Genomic DNA, 16,409 nt, shown 5'->3' with positions numbered 1-16,409 from the left:
TGTTCAATTGTCATCAATAGATGATTTCTTGCCAGAATATCTTGATGAACTTCAGCAAGATCTCATACTTGACAGAAGAACCAAAACTTCAAAGAGAGGGAATGTCGAATACCTTCGAGTGGGACTGAAGGGACAAAATCCTTCTAAGGCCAAATGGATGCAGATTGAGAAGGTGAGGGAGTTGTACCCTCACCTGCTGAACAATTGATAGTATCTTTTGGGGTCCAAAAGGCTTCCAGTGGGGAGGAATGATCAGGTGATCAGTATTTAGCTCAAAAATCAAAGTGCTCAGAATCACTCAAAACTTGAATGACCGCGTCCGTCTCAGCGATACGATCCCAACGCAACTCATTTCACTCAAAACAAAGCTCGTATGAGGAAGATATTGTGTTCTGTCCACTTTGCCAAACAAAATAATTTTGCAACAAAAAAAAAGTACAGTCACTGCACAGTCAACAATCTGTATCGTTGATGTGGTAGATGACTAAGTAGGTTAAAGGGTTGGTCAACAACTAATGGGGTCTCGCCAAGTGGCGCGTTGTGATTGGCCTGAAGTGTGGTGAGTTGGCTTCATCTTATTGGTTGGAGGAAGGACCAATAAAGAGGAGACATGTAGGAAGCCCAGAGGTTGCCACATGTCCCTCCCCAAAGGACTAGCATCATCAACGTGCAGTGTAAAATTATTATGGGTAGGTCAACGGAGTTGAACCTGTGACCTCGCTCGCACAATGCCCACGACTTACTACTATACTGCATCTTTAGTTCTTCACAGTCAATGATTTTAATTACTATTTAAAGTTTAATACATTGCGGTTTGGGGGGAGGAGAGGGCCAACCCCTCCCATGTGATCAGTACCACTTAACCACTAACTAAAAGATAACCATAACTGCTAAGATTAAGCGCTAATTGCAAGATTAACTCCTAATTAATCCAAGTTTATCCACTGATAAACTGCGAGTTAAGTTGGCAGAAAAATTGGCAAAGCCCCTAAGTTCAGCGCTAACTACAGATTTAGCGGAGTTAACTGGAGTTCCTCTAGTTTTAGTGGAGAATTCCTAGGATAAACTGATTGTGCCATAACTTTTGCTAATTTCAACCAAATTGGGCTTAGGAAAAGGCATTCCTAAATGATTTTGAGTTTTTGAGCACATTGAAGCAGGTTTTAGGAGTAGTAGAGCTTTGTAAACAACACTTTTTGCCATTTTGACCTAATACAGAGGCCCAAGCCATGGAAGCTGGACCAAGGAGTTGTAGCCCAGTGAAATCCTTCATCAAAACATTGTGTTAAGCGTTCATTTTGTTGGTTTGCTATACATTTGTTTGTTGTTGTTCAAAACTTCACTTTCATGCTATTTTTCTCATGAATTTGACATAAAACTTGACAAGATTTACCTGTTCATTCACAAACACCATAAAGGAAACCTATGCACATGAAGCGATTTTTTTTTTTTGTAATTTTGAAGTTGACATTAGTACAAAAAAACTAACATTCAACAATAGATCACATAGATATGCCTCACAAATATCGGGTGTACTTCCCATACCTCAGGATGACAGTGGTCAGGAGGGATGTGAAATTTAATGAGGAGAAGGCAGTGAGGTGTTCTCTTGAGAGGGAGCTTCAGGTGCAACTTGATCAGGAGATTTTGGCTCAAAAGGAAGAACCTCAAGAAGTTGTGGAGCAGCCACAAGCAAAGGAGCAGAGAGTGGAGACATCCACTCAAGCATAGATATCCAGAGAAGGAAGGAAGCGAACCAAGGAAGCTGACAAATTATTGTAGGATGCTAGAGAGAATGTGAGAGTACCCACATCACAGCATAGTCAGAGGAGGTCATCAGATCGATACATTGGCTACATGGCTCTAATGAGTGAGCTGGTAGAGACAGAGTCATCCTCATTCGAGGAAGTTGTAGAGAAACCAGTATGGGTTGATGTTATGGTAGAGGAATATGATTCCATTATCATAAACAATGTTTTGGAAGTGGTCCCAAGACTAATAGAAAAATTAGTAGTTGGTTCGAGATGGCTTTGCAAGGTAAAGCATGTAGCATACGAGGTCATAGAGAAACACAAGGCCATATTTGTGGCCAAGGGGTTCTCCCAGGTGGAGAGAATTGATTATGAGGAGACCTTTGCTCCTGTAGCAAGGTACTCATCCATCAGGTAAATTCTGGCACTGTCAGCGCAGATGGGGTGGAAGATCCACCATATGGATGTGAAGACAACATTCCTCAATTGATTTATTGGGGAGGAGGTGTATACTGAGTAGCCAGAGGAGTTTGAGACCTTTGACAGAGAGTCACACGTGTGCAGACTCAAGCAATTTTTGTACGGACTCAAGCAAGCACCCCATGCTTGGTATACCAGGATCGACAACTATCTCACCGGTTTGGGCTTCACCCAAATTTAAGTGGATGAAAACCTTTATCACATTGTGGTAGAAGGTAATTTATTGATTATCGTGTTATATGTTGATGACTTGATCCTTACTGGTGATGAGCAACTGATCAAATCTTGCAAGGAGGACCTTGCAAGAGAGTTTGAGATGAAGGACATGGGACTCATGCATTATTTCCTTGGTTTGGAAGTATGGCAAGGAGATGGAGAACTATTTGTCTCTTAGGGCAAGTATGCCAATTAGATACTGAAGAAGTTATGCACGGAGAGTAGCAAACCCCTGGTAGGTAACTGGAGGAAAGAGGATGCCACTTCAGGTGAGGATTTGGAGGCTACCATTTACAAGCAGCTTGTGGGTTCACTTATGTATTTGGTGAACACATGACCAAACTTGTGTTATGAAGTTGGTTGGCTACCATTTATAGGCAGCGTGCGGGTTCACATATGTATTTGGTGAACACACGACCAAACTTGTGTTATGCAGTTAACCAACTTAGTCATGCCATGGTTAATCCAACCAAACTATATTGGAAGGCAACAAAGCATGTGTTGAGATACCTCGGAGGCAATACTCAATTTGGTCTTTGGTACAGATGGACAAAGGGAGTGAAGTTGCAAGGCTTCACAGATGCAGATTGGGCAGGGAGTCCATGAGATAGGAAGAGAACTTTAGGAGGAATTTTCAGTGTTGGGTCAACAATAGTTTCTTAGTACAATAGGAAGCCAATATTTGTGGCACTCAACTTAGCAAAAGCAGAGTACATGGCTACAAGTCAAGAAAAATGTGAATCTCTCTGGATGAGAAAGATTATTGATGGGTTATTTGGTCACAAGATGGATCCTATAGTGATTTACTATGAAAATCAGAGTTGTATCAAAATCTTTGAGAATCCAGTATTTCATGATCGATCCAAGCATATCGACATCCGGTATCACCATCAACGAGATTGTGTGCAAAGGCGAATTATGTTGTTGTAGTACGTTGCGACAGAGGAACAAGATGCAAATATTTTGACAAAGGCCTTATCAAGAGGAAAATTCAAGTTCCATAGAAGTAGGATTGGGGTATCTGATAATCCCTTTCTTGTTGAGATTCTACATTATTACAATTTTATTTATTTTCTAGATTTGTAAAACCAACTATGATTAGTGCATGCATGTAAAAGTAAATCAAGCAGAAAAGTAGAGTACGACAAAATAAGCACACACACACACATAATACACAAGATATGCTCTCTCGGAAACCCTTTCGGGAGAAAACCCAGCTGGAAGGTGAGGTTGTTTCACTCTCTTTTTCTGTATGGAAATATGGCTGCATATACAAAGAAGTAATGCTTGTGGCCCGTGGGTTGCTACAGTGCACATATCCTCTCTGTGTGCTCTACCTCCTATCTCTCCTGGCTATATTTTCTCAACTATGGAACAAAATGCTCTTGAAAGAATGGAACGCCTCTTCCTCCTAGTGGCCTAGTTATAACACAACCCGATAGCCTACTAGTGGTTAAGTTTGGCTACATTAATTGTTAACTAGTGTTACAAGATAGACTCTTTTAGAGTCTTTTACATCACAAACACGTGGCTAGCCCCTTTTCCATGAATTATGGGGGCTGACGCGACATCCTCTTGAATTATAGGTGTGAAAACAGGAAGGTCAAATTCTGAGTGGAATAACTTTTGCATATAGACTCCGATTGATGTGATCCTTGCACCGTTGGAAATCTGTGTGTGTGTAGAATAACATGAAAAGGTGTTGCATTTAAGCGACAAAGTTTTACCCCAAAAAGACGTCATTTGATGCCTTAAAACACTCCCGAAAGGTTTCAGACCTCGATTCACCAAACTGGGTTCCGCCGGTAAAAGCGTTCCCATGAGCTGATTCCTCCACTTTTTCCACTCCAAATGCATTGAGATGGATGACAAACAATATAATGATCCAATTCAGATCAATGCCAAAATTTACATTTTTCTTGTAAAGAAGTGAAAATGCTTCACTTCAAGATACTGTTGTAAAAAAAGTAGTGTGCCACTACCATATAACCTTCTAAAAAAGAGAAAAACAAAAAAGAAGAAAAAGTAGACTGGTATCAAGGAGGATCGATTAGTTTGTATCCCTCAATGAAAGGCCTGTGATAAAATTCATGAAAGGTGCTATCTCGTTGCTCAGAAATCTGCCATAAGTCATGCTCAAGATTTTTGCCTTCTTTGGAAAGATGATCAACTTGTGTGTTCCTATCCTCGTAAATATATGAACATGACATTTTATCAAAAGAGAGTTTTAACTGCATAATATCATCCAAAATTGGAACAAACAAAATATTTATGCACTGTTGAACTCCATTGATCCAATTTATCACTAGTAGGGAGTCACAAAAAACTTGAAGTTGTTCACATCCTTTTTCTTTAGCAAATACCAACATAAATTTACAGGTCAAAAGCTTAGCCGGGTTGTTTGATCCACTACCAAAACCCATTTTATTATCAAAATAATGAGAATTAGAAAGATGAAGAATGAAACCACTCCCACTATTATGATTATCTTCTTGTGAAGCCCTGTCAAAATATGCCTATTGTTTTTGTTACATTGGGGTCTCTTGCAATGATACAACATGGAGGAGGAGTGTCTTTGGATTGAGGAAAGTGAAGCAAAATAGCTAGTCCTTCAGCAACAACATGATCATGGAAAGAGAAAGTCCATAAAAATTACCTATTTCGAACCCGCTAGACTCTCCAACATATTATTAAAAGTAAGGCTCTAAAAAATCTTATTAAATGAGAAGAAATCCAATTCCTTAAAAAAACCTTCACATAAGTGTCATTCCAAAAACAAAACCATCCTAAAGCTAAATGACAACATTTCCACACGTGGAAAGTGAAAAGGAAACTTATGAAGAGATGAATAGTCTATTCCTATTAATTAAAATATATTGAAATTTAAATCTTCTTATCCAATAAAAAGTTAATTCATATTTTAGCTATAATATATTTACATTTAAGTTAATACATTTTTTTTACTTAAAATATACTTTTAAAGTTAACCTTAAAATTATTTTCATAAACGTCAGGTGCATTACCATCAACTAATCATAAAAAAGAAGGTGAAAACAATTAATAAAATTACATCTCAAAACGTATATAATGGAAAGTAAAATTAAAAATTGATGATCACTTTGTCTTAAAGCAAGAATCAGACTAATAATTTTCACTTTGTCCACAAGCAATAAGCTCATTCCTGTGAGTTGGTTGGCTCATCTTCTGTGTGTACGTGAGGATCTCTACCAGACCATAAATAACATATTTCAGACAATGGATGGACGGAGATTTTAAATTTCACAGCTTCGAATTAAACTTGAAGAGTGTTTTAGAGTCTCTTCATTCTCCTCTCCGTCAATGGTGAGTTTTTTAATTTTGTTTAAATTTGATGATCATTCAACCGATTGCCTGCATTTTTCCGTTTTCTGTTTGAGACATTTTTTTCGCATGAATTCATTACATGAGAATGTTAAATTTCAGATTTATCACCGCGAATGTCCTTGGTCAGAGTTAAAGGTTACATATAGCTGTCTCGGGCGAATCTTGTTATGGTATTTTATTTTTGGTGTTGGGTATAGGGAGGAGACTGATACTTCACTCAGATTTCCCTGAGTGTTGGTTTTTAGTGAAAAGTGTGTAGGTTATAATTTCGAGTCCATGATCTAGGTTATAATTTATGTGCTGATAGCCGTTAATTTATTGGAGAAGCACTTGAGACTGTCATTGCAAAACGAGTCCTTCAAGCAAGGGCTTGTGGGTCTGTGCTGATTAGTATTTTTTGCCCTTTTTAACAATTTAATTTCAAATTGTAACCCCATTCATGGTGTCATGGATGCAAATAAAGGGCAGGTAAAGCAGGCAGGAGGCCTGTCCCTTCAGCTCCCAGGTGGCAAGGCTAGTGCATGCTGACAGCGTGTGTGAGGTTTATGGGAAGGACCTCTGTCCATTGCTCCAATCCATTGGTCGGTATTGCGTTCACTCTCCTTATCAGCATGATAGCTTTGTGTTGGCGGTTGACAGTGACTGTTAGCTTCATTTGTGTTGGTTCCACTATATATACTGTGCATGGAAGCGGTGCTCTGGAGCTCCAGGGCTTGTAGTTACTATTTCTTTTGATTGCTAGCATAGATAATGACTCAAGTGGTTCAGGTCTGCGTGGCTTAGTTCCTAGGACCTCAAAACCTCTCTCAAGGGTGGTCAATGCTTTGAGCAAGAACGAGGCAAGGTGGGTAATTTTCTTCGATTGCTAGAGGTGCATAAAGATAGGGCAGGTGCAGTGGCTCTTTTGGCAAACGGAGGCAAACCCCTTACCACCAGGCTTGAGTTTTACAGTGACCATTAGGAGATTAGCTGTGCAAGTTTTGAAGCTGGGATTGTTTGGCCCTTCCTAGATCTATACTCTGTTTGTGAGGAGGGAATGAAACCAATATTAAGTATGGATAGGAGGGCGACCAATGCAGAGGATTCAGCTAGGACAGTGAGGAGAGCTAGGCATCGATCTTGCAAAAATTGCAGCAAGGGTTCTCCTTCCATGTGGCCAACCAAGGCAAAGAAGGAAACCTGAGAGGCTATAGGTCGCTATTGGCAGATGCGGGTGTGCCCCTTACAACCAGGCCTGAGGTTTAAACTTTATAGTGACCATTGGGAGATTAGCTCTGCAGGTTCTCAAGGTGAGATTTTTGGGCCTTCCTAGTTCTCTGCTCTATCTGTGATGAGGGAACAAAACCAGTATTTAAGCATGGATAAGAAGGTGACCAAGGTGGAGAATTCAGCTAGAAGTGAGGAAAGAAAGGCCTTGAACCTGCGAAAGTTCTAGCAAGGTTTCCTCCAAATGGCCAGCCAAGGTAGAGAAGGAAGGTAGAGAGGCTGCAATGCACTACCACCAAAGATTCCCTCCAAGAATCAAGGACGAGGTTGAAAGAATTGAGCTAGCATATTGTCAGATACTATTGATGTTGAAATTAATGGATTGGGTACCAAACACTAGATTCACTTTCAACACGGATATCAAATACTGGATTCCCTTGCAACAGGGATACCAGGCGCTTCAGTTAGATTGATACTAGGATACTAGATTAATCATTGTTTAGTGATAGAAGAATAGGGCATTCAATAGGTCATCTTGAAGACTTTGAACATGCAACACAAAGCTACAATGGCTAGAATAGTCATTAATCATTGTTTAGTGATAGAAGAATAGGGCATTCAATAGGTCATCTTGAAGACTTTGAACATGCAACACAAAGCTACAATGGCTAAAATGGACTATTCGGACAAGAAGTATGAGGCCTTGGTTAAGCTCCTGGAGGATATGGAAGCAGTTGGTCAAGGTTAGATCCACGAGAATCAATCACCAGGCATTGAAGCCCCTGTAGATACCAATCCTCCTCTAATCTATGTGGACTCAACCTCTAAGGCTGAGGTCGAGTTGCCTTTTTGTTTGTTCCTAGTTTTCTTTTTAATTCTTTGTTATGTCAAACATTCGGATTAGTAATTACCCTGATATAAGCTAGACGAACATTATCCACGTGGCTCTGCAGCATTGATTGCTGCAATAGATGGTGTAGACGAACATTATCCACATGGCTCTGCAGCATTGATTGCTGCAATAGATGGTGTATAAATAATCAGATTCACCGCCTATTCAAATCTGATGGCTTATAGACCACCCACTGCAGCTTTCAATGTTGCATAGGCGGGTGGATAGTGTGAATAGAATGCTTGTGTGTTATTTTTTGGTTTAGAACCATTAAATATAATTTTTCTAAAGGCATATCTAGAACTCTTAGAATAGATTGTCCCATGGGTTATATGAACAACTTTGAAAATTTTGATGTCTATCATAGGCTGCATCATTAGGTTGATTCTCATTAACCCTAATAAGGTTGTATTTATTTTTTCTGTTCGTACAACTGTTAATATATGAGCAGCTAACTTTACAGGAAAAAACTTAATTTAAAATTGTAATGAAACAATATAAGGAAACTCTTTAAGATACTTTCTTACACTTAAGTGCTGGCACCTCCCTCCTGTCAGGATGTGGAAACTGTGTTACATTGTAATGACCAACACCATAGTGGCTTGACTTACCAACTATGATGGCCCAGCTATTTCATGGGTCAAAAGATGCTAAACTTTTGGGGGAATTGAACCTTGGTGGGGGAATATTACCACCCTCGCTTGACCAACCAGTCAAGCCTCTACTGGTTCTTTTAATGAAAAATATATGTATTGAGCATTGAAAAAGTTACATGCAGCCACTCAGCACTGTTTAGGATTTGCTTAAATACATTATAATCTATGGCAACATCACCTTAACTAACACATGCGAGCAAAATTTCATCAAAAGTTAAAACTATCATCCAGGTTGATGCAGACACCAAAGTATAAGGCATATAGATCATAAGAACAGGATTTTGTGCTGTTGGGGGGACAATGTCAATGGTTGGAGGCTAAGTTGCCGGAAACGGCTATCTTCAGGCCTTGAAATGCCGGATCCCATTTCGAATCTGGATCCTTGTACGAAACGGGTAAAAATCGTGTCAAAAACGTATTTCATCCGTTTTGAATTTTTGGAAATGGCGGGTTTGGGTTTATGCTGGTTTTGGAGAAAAACCTCCCGGATCTGGTTTAGGGTAATACGTTTGCCGTTTTTGGTGATCCGTATTACCATAAAGCAATATGTATCCCGAGCTATCCTGATCCCGAGCTATCCTGATCTATGCTCGCTGGGAACGGTATTTTGGTTTCTTTTTCATATTGTGAACCTAATTTATGAACCTAAGTTGTGTTGTAATTTGTGTTATCATTTGAGTGAGTCGTCGAACTGGAGTGATTGCCGCTGACTAGAGTTTTCGCTGGAGTCTTCGACTAGAGTGACTGCTGTCGACTGGGGTGAGCTGCCGCCGCTACCAACTGGTAGACTGTAAGTCTCGACTCTCCTATGGGCTGTAAAGTTAGCTGTAGTGGTAGCAGATGCTAAAAGAAATTTATGGTCCCGTGGTTTAACGGACTTATCTCCTTCTTTAACCACTATCAAGGCATATTGGACGTGCCAATCTGTTGAGAGACATTGTAGGAAGCTGCAAAAATTCAGAAAAATCAGAAAACACAAGTGTCATTCAGAAAATATACACTGTCGCTTCTATGGAAAGCCCCCAGTCCTCTAGCAATCTCTACAAAGAAATTCCCTAGACGGCAGGCGCTTTGCCTTTTCAAGGAGAGATTTGCTTTGTTTCTGCCAGCATTTCTTTTTATCTGTGAAGGATTTAAAAGCAGAGTTACCCTCAAGAGACCAGACATCACAACCTAATTCACTTTGCATGTGAATATGATGGGACCATGAATCCCTTGAAACATAGGCACACTCATCAATTTAATGCCATTGAGATTTACTTTGATATTATCCGTGGAAAAAACAATTTACAGTTCCCTGAAGTTTGAAAGAAAGAGCCACTGAAAAAATTAGATTCGAGAGTGCTTCCAAAGGAAAAAAATTAAGAAACATATAATTTATTTTTTACTAATATGAACCAAACCTTGATAACAATAAAAATGAAGTTCTCTCCGTGTCATACTTAAAAATAGAGGTGAAAATTGAGTTCTACAATCTGAGATCTGTATAGAGGTCATATATCATACCCCGGATGCAAATGTCTTTGAGACTACTCGAGCAAAGTGTCTCCATTCAATTACCATATTAAATTTTTACTTTCAAGAACAAACTGTAATTTTTAAATTTGGCATGGCTAGGTTCTTGAATCTTTTTGTTCATTTTTATTGCATAGCATTCACACATTGCACGTATTAAAATAGTTAGAGCAGAGTTTGTATTTTCATTATTTCTTATTTTATTTTGCAATTTCATTTACGTCATCATCATTCATGGCAACTTCAAGTTCAACTATTCGTGAGGCAGAGGAAGTGGAACATGAAATTGAATCTGCCCCTAAAGTTGATCCAAAGTCACCACTTTGGAAATATGTAACTACTGTTGGGAAGATCCAAGGAGGGGGATCATTGGCATGGGTTTGCAACTTTGCAGTGAGCGTAAAAAGGAGTATAAGGGATCATACACATGGGTTAAAGCACGTTTGCTTGGGTTAAAAGGCAATGGGGTTCGAATATGCTGTGGCCCACCTAAAGAGAATGGGATAGATGGAAATTGTTTAAGAAAGACAACTTGCAAAATATCAGAAAGAACAAGGTGAGGCAAATGCTAAAGCAAATGAGGCAAATCTTACCTCCCATTTAAAACACCCAACAAGGTTGGGAGCATCTTCATCAAAGCCTCCACTTCATTTTCATGGAATTGTTTGTTCAAAGCGGTCTAATTTGGGACCGCTTGAAAGGAGTTTTAATAATGAAGCTCGAGAGATAGCAAATGCATCTATAGGTCAATGCATTTATGCAAATGGTCTTCCCTTTAACCTTGTGCGATCTCCTTACTGGGCAAAGATGATAAAAGCAGTGAATGAAGCCCCAAGAGGGTTCCTTGGATATGAGATTGTACACAACACAATGTTAAGTGCCGAAAAGTTAAATTTGGAGGCTAAATTAAGCCCCATTCATAATTCATGACGCATTTAAGGGGTGTCCATCATTTTTGATGGATGGAAAGATCAAAGAAATAGACCTTTGATCAATGTGATTGCTCAGAGCCCGAAGGGGTCAATGTTTTTGAAGGCAGTGGATTGTGAGGGGCAGATGAAGGATTCTCAATTCATTGCTGACATCTTGATTGGAGCAACTGAATTGGTGGGGCCAGAAAATGTTGTCCAGGTAATAACTGACTATGCAATGGTGTTTAGAGCAGCAGGCCTAATTATTGAAGGCAAATATCAACACATCTTTTGGACCCCTTGTGCTGTACATTCATTGAACCTCATGTTTAGCAAGATGGGGAAGCAGATTGAGTGGATTTGAGTTATTTTTGAAGAGACAAAAGAAATTCAAGCCTTTATCACAAACCACCACATGTCCCAAGACATCTACAGGGAATTTGCGAGGTTGGAGCTCCTTAAGGTACCCATATTTTAAAGTTTATTTCATAAATTTTAATTTCTGACTCTAAATTCAAATATCTAAATTGGATTCTCAAATGTCATGATTCGTGAATCATAATAGTTATTCAATCAAATTATGTTTTTTAATTTGTTGAAATTTGAAACATTGGCAATTTGGCACCTGTCGGTTGCTGAGACTTGATTTGTTTCTCACATCATAGTCTTAACAAGGCTTATGCAGGTGAAAGATGGATTACAATCAATGGTAAGTAGTTTTCTTTGGAATTAATGGAGGCAATCCCAATGTGATAGAGCACAAGCACTGAAACGGTTGGTTGTTGATGATGAATGGTGAGATAGGGTGGAGTACCTCTTGGTATTTATTAAGCCAATTGTGGATTTGCTTCGTATGTTTCACACAGATATGCCTAATTTGGGAGAGGTGTATGAGGGCATTGATTCCATGATAGAGAAGATAAGGTTGGTTATAAATGCTAAGGAGAATGACCCAGATGAATTCTTTTACAAAGAAGTAAAAGATATATTGACCAAAAGGTGGAACAAGATGACCACCCCATTGCACCTTTTGGCCTATGCAGTGAATCCAAAATATTATGCTGCAGAGTTGCTAAGTGATCTAGAAAGAACCGCACCAAACAAAGACCCAAAAGTCGCACAAGAATTTAAAAATGCTTTTAGAAAGCTTTTTTTTAGATCCCGAAATTGGGCTTCGGATTCGTGCAGAGTTTTCTCATTTTGTGGGATCAGAGGGTTGGGGTTCTGATATTGATTGTATGCGGGACAAGACCAGATTAAGTCCAATTGATTGGTGGAACTTCTAGGGTGGCGCACTTCCACATATCCAAAAATTGGTCATCATGATCTTGTCACAGGTTGCTAGTTCCTCTTCAGCAGAAAGGAATTGGAGTACATACGACTTCATCCATTCAGTGAAGCGAAATAGATTGGGCTCTAAGAAGGCTGAGGAACCAATGTATGTTCATTCAAACCTTCGCCTTCTGTCACACAAGAGAGATGAATGCAAATTTGGGGCCACCAAATTATGGGACGTGGAACCATAGTTGCTTGACTTGGATATGACATTGAATGCCATGTCTCATATGACTTTGTTTGATGTAGAGTCACCAATAGGTGGATCTTCAAGTGGACATGGCAGCAATGTTCCCAGTCCCACTTCTGGAGAGGATGTGGAACTTCTTAGTGACATGAATGAAGACATATTTGATGATATGTAAATGTAATTTATGATGGTGTTTTAACTTTTAAACTTTTGAACAACCATATGAATTATGAATAATGATAGTAGACTGCCAGTCATAGTTCATTTTGTACTTTGTACTATGTAGTATGCATTATTAATTTTGGTAATGATGTTGTAACTTGTCATGTTGATAACTTGATGATTGAAATTTGAAACAAAAACTTGATGATATGTTGAATCATCAATGCTATAATAATCATTAATGACAATGACAATGTTTATGCTGAATTGATGATGATGAATCATGATAGATCATAGATGATAATTGATTATGTATTTTTAGTCTTTAGATCTAATCTAGATTCTAAAATATGAATGGTAATATGAAATTCTTATTTTATATATATATATGTGTGTGTGTGTGTGTGCCGTTTCCTACCATATCATATCCAATTTTTTTGAAAATTTGCCGTATTCGTTTCAAACCCCGTATCCGTATCCGTTTCAGTGCAGCTTAGGTTGGATGATAGTCGTCATCGATATTGTACGGTGCGTGCCACCAATCCATCCGAATCTTAGACCTTGATTTCCCACCCATCATTCTTGTACAATGGCTGCTTGTAAGATATATTACTAGAAAAAAACAGGAGGCTTGGGTTTTGCCAAAAGATAGCCTAGAAATAGAAATGGGATAGAAGATGCCATTTTCTATGCCCGTCCTTTCTGAGAGCTAGAAACAATTTTGGGCCATTTCTTGATTTCGAGACTGAAAAATATGAAAAATTGATATTGATTAAAATTGAAAATGATTAGGATGTTATAAAACTGAAGGATTGAAGCCTTTGTTGAACTTGCATGGGGAAGCCTGGTATTCCTTGCTCTTACTTGTTCTGAGCCACTCTTCCTGAATTTTGTTGTCATCATTCTCTAATTTGTTGCTCGTGTTTGCTAAAGTAATCCTTGTTTGTGGACATGATGGAGCTTCCATAGTGATTGAGTCTTTATGTGCATCCGTCTCTTTCAATTTGTCCACTCTTTCTTCGAGTCAATCTACCCTTTTCTCAACATCCTTGAATCTTTCCTGATAGGTTTTGCATCTAGTTCACACACCTGCTTGTAGAATTTGAGGCACTCTTCCAATTCTATATGTGAAATAGAAAATATGATTTATCTTACAATATTTTTGTATTGTGGATACAATGTTTTTGTATAAATACAATGTATACGTCTCTTATATGTGAAACCTTTTGGATGTCATCTTTTGTATTATTCCCGTTTCTTGTTCTCCATTGCTTGTTTCTCGCTTTTGGGAACATAGGTTGTAAGTTTTTGATATCATGAGGGATGATGTAGGAAATTTGTCACTAAGCAGTAGGTTTTGGGGGATGCAAGGCCAAATTTGGAGAATTCCCTTATTGCACCACCAACCCTCTATCTATGTTGGTAATTGTCCTGGAGTGATCATTGAGAATGAAATGAGAGAGTTGGAGATGGAGTAGGATCCTACTCATCGTAAAAGGGGCCTCATTTTTGTTAGTTGAGGAGCCGATGGAGGTGGTCAACATCAAGCTCAATCATAAAAAGGGATTCGTTGCAGTTAGTCAAGGAGTCGCTAGAGGTGGTCAGCATCAAGCTCAATATTTTGAGCATTGAATAAGTTGTTGAAAATAGTAGTGAGAAAGGTCCTTCTTTGACTTGTGCTTTAGTCAACTTAGTCAAAGAAGACTAGAAGTAGTTTTTCCTTAGCATGCACAAGTTCCTATAAGTTAGGAACCAATTCCTATAAGTTAGGAGCTAATTCCTAAAAATTAGGACGAGTTCCTTAAATTAGGGCGAATTCCTAAAAGTTAGGACGTGTGCATGAAAGCAGTTTGACTAGTGCAGATGTGGAAGGCTTAGTTGTTGTCTTCTAGTGCGAGTTAATTTGGGAAAAGGACAAGTGACTGAATCTCAAGTTCTAGAATGGAGATGAGACGAGTCACATGAGTTAGTTCAACTTAGTTAACTCATCAATCACAAAATCAATTTCCTAAAATGTAATTTGCCAGATTTAGCCATTTGAATTGCTTATAAGGAGGAACGAAGGCACAATTGTGTTCATTCTTGAGTATGCGTTTTGTGTGTGAGCTTGTGAGAGAGCGAGTCAAGCAGGAGGCTTGTGCGAATTGATGGGGGGGAATTTGCCTTGGGAATGCGCAAGGAAATAGGAGTAAATTCCTATTTAATAGGGACTCCTCATGCACTAAGAAATAGAAGGCTATTAGGATTTCAGGCTCATTCAGGCAAGGCAAGAAGGCAAGCAAACAAAGCAGGGGTCTTGCTGATTGTTTTAGCTTAGTTCAAGTGGGGAGATCATTGTATTCTCTGTTGAAGCAAGAGTGTTTTGTAAGAGATCTATTGCTCGTTCTTCTATCAATAAAATTCTCAAGCAAGCAGAGGGTTTTCCTAGCTGGTTTCCTAGAAAAATTGTGTTGTTGAATTGTGTATTTATTTATGTTCCTATTCTGCTGCAAAATTAGTGGAGAAAATTGTGTCTTGAGTTACAGGTTAGGTTCAGATTTGTTCATTCAAGCAGATTAGAACTTTCGTGGAATTTTCTACATGGTATCAGAGCAGTGAACAAAATCTAGACCGACACACAGAGAATGCAGTTGGAAGAAAACTGTCCTAAAGTTTTTTTTTGGGCAACGATTTATTGACATCATGAGTGCATTCGATTAAAAGAAAGGAGCTACCTGAAGCAACTGTAGATCTCAAGTGAAGCCAAGCCAAGAAGAAGATAAGGACGAATTTTCTAGTTTTGTTTTTGTCTTAAGTTCTAGCAGATTGACTCTAGGAGACCTGTGCGAAGATGTTTTGGGCATAGTTGTTTGAAGTGTGACAGTTCTGTGATCAGGCTGCAAAGTTTTTGTGTGAGAGAAAAGAAGGCTGTGACTTCTGTTCTGGGCTAGAAGTAGAGGTTGGGAAAGGGCTGAAGTTCTCTCCATGACAGTGTAGGGATTATGGGCTAGTTGGAGGAGTTAGCACACAAGTTTGGTGACTGGTTATCCACAGATTTGGAGGTGGCCGCAGGCCTGAACCTTCCTCAGGTCCGAACTGTAACTTGGACGTGGATTACAGTCATGTATGCTCAGAACTGTGGTTATATCAGCTGAGGACAACGAGGTAAGTAAAGTGCTCTTTTATGTTAATTGAATGCTAGGTGATGAGGGTTGTTTGATGAGTTTGAACAACAGTGACCATAGCCCTAGTTCAGTGGATAAGTAGCAGACTTATCACTGATAAGAGGGCTGTGTATGTGAGCCCTAAGTACAGTATAAGAAGATTGTCTTACTGTTGTTAGAGGGCTGGTTCAAGAGCCCTAGTTAGGGCTGGTTATGTTCATACTAACCCAAGTTTGAAGACTGTTCAGAGTCTGGTATAGTCACTGTATTTCTGTGCTAAAGACTAGAGAGCCGAGACCCTAGGAGGTAATATATATGCTGGTGCAGACCTGAGATAAGAGGCCGCAATACCTCAGGATTGGACGCGGAGTTTTGTGGCATATATGTTCCTAAAGAGGGCCGAATGTGCTCAGATTGTTGCACAATGATGCGATCTGGAAGAACAGTAGGAAGTATGGCATGAACAGTGAGGGACTGATCTAGCACAAGTAGTATGCTGGAAGTAACAGTGAAGATGTTTGTTCAGAGGAGTGTTTGAACAACAGTATTGTGGGCCCTAGTTCAGAGGGGCTGGTTGATTTAGGCCCTA

General features: G+C 39.2%; 1 protein-coding gene across 2 annotated transcripts in view; it reads left to right on the top strand.

Moving 5' to 3' along the window:
* The first annotated feature begins 5,584 nt into the window (after positions 1 to 5,584).
* Positions 5,585 to 16,409, top strand: part of LOC149266334 (actin-related protein 2/3 complex subunit 4) — a 285,298-nt gene continuing 274,473 nt past the window's right edge. The window contains exons 1-2 of one of the 2 annotated variants that reach the window (XM_089395811.1): positions 5,585 to 5,789; positions 6,274 to 6,391. In XM_089395811.1, coding sequence (XP_089251937.1) covers positions 6,332 to 6,391 — 60 coding nt within the window. In that variant the 5' untranslated portion in view covers positions 5,585 to 5,789; positions 6,274 to 6,331. The remainder of the gene's footprint in view (positions 5,790 to 6,273; positions 6,392 to 16,409) is intronic. The other variant, XM_089395816.1, reaches the window with a different exon arrangement.

Source organism: Pinus tabuliformis, chromosome 6 (genome assembly GCF_031772625.1).
Source record: "Pinus tabuliformis cultivar Carrire ecotype Pingquan chromosome 6, CPIR1, whole genome shotgun sequence".
In the NCBI taxonomy this organism is placed as follows: domain Eukaryota; kingdom Viridiplantae; phylum Streptophyta; class Pinopsida; order Pinales; family Pinaceae; genus Pinus; species Pinus tabuliformis.
Note: the sequence above shows the minus strand (reverse complement) of the source record. Positions and strands in the feature narration are given on the sequence as shown.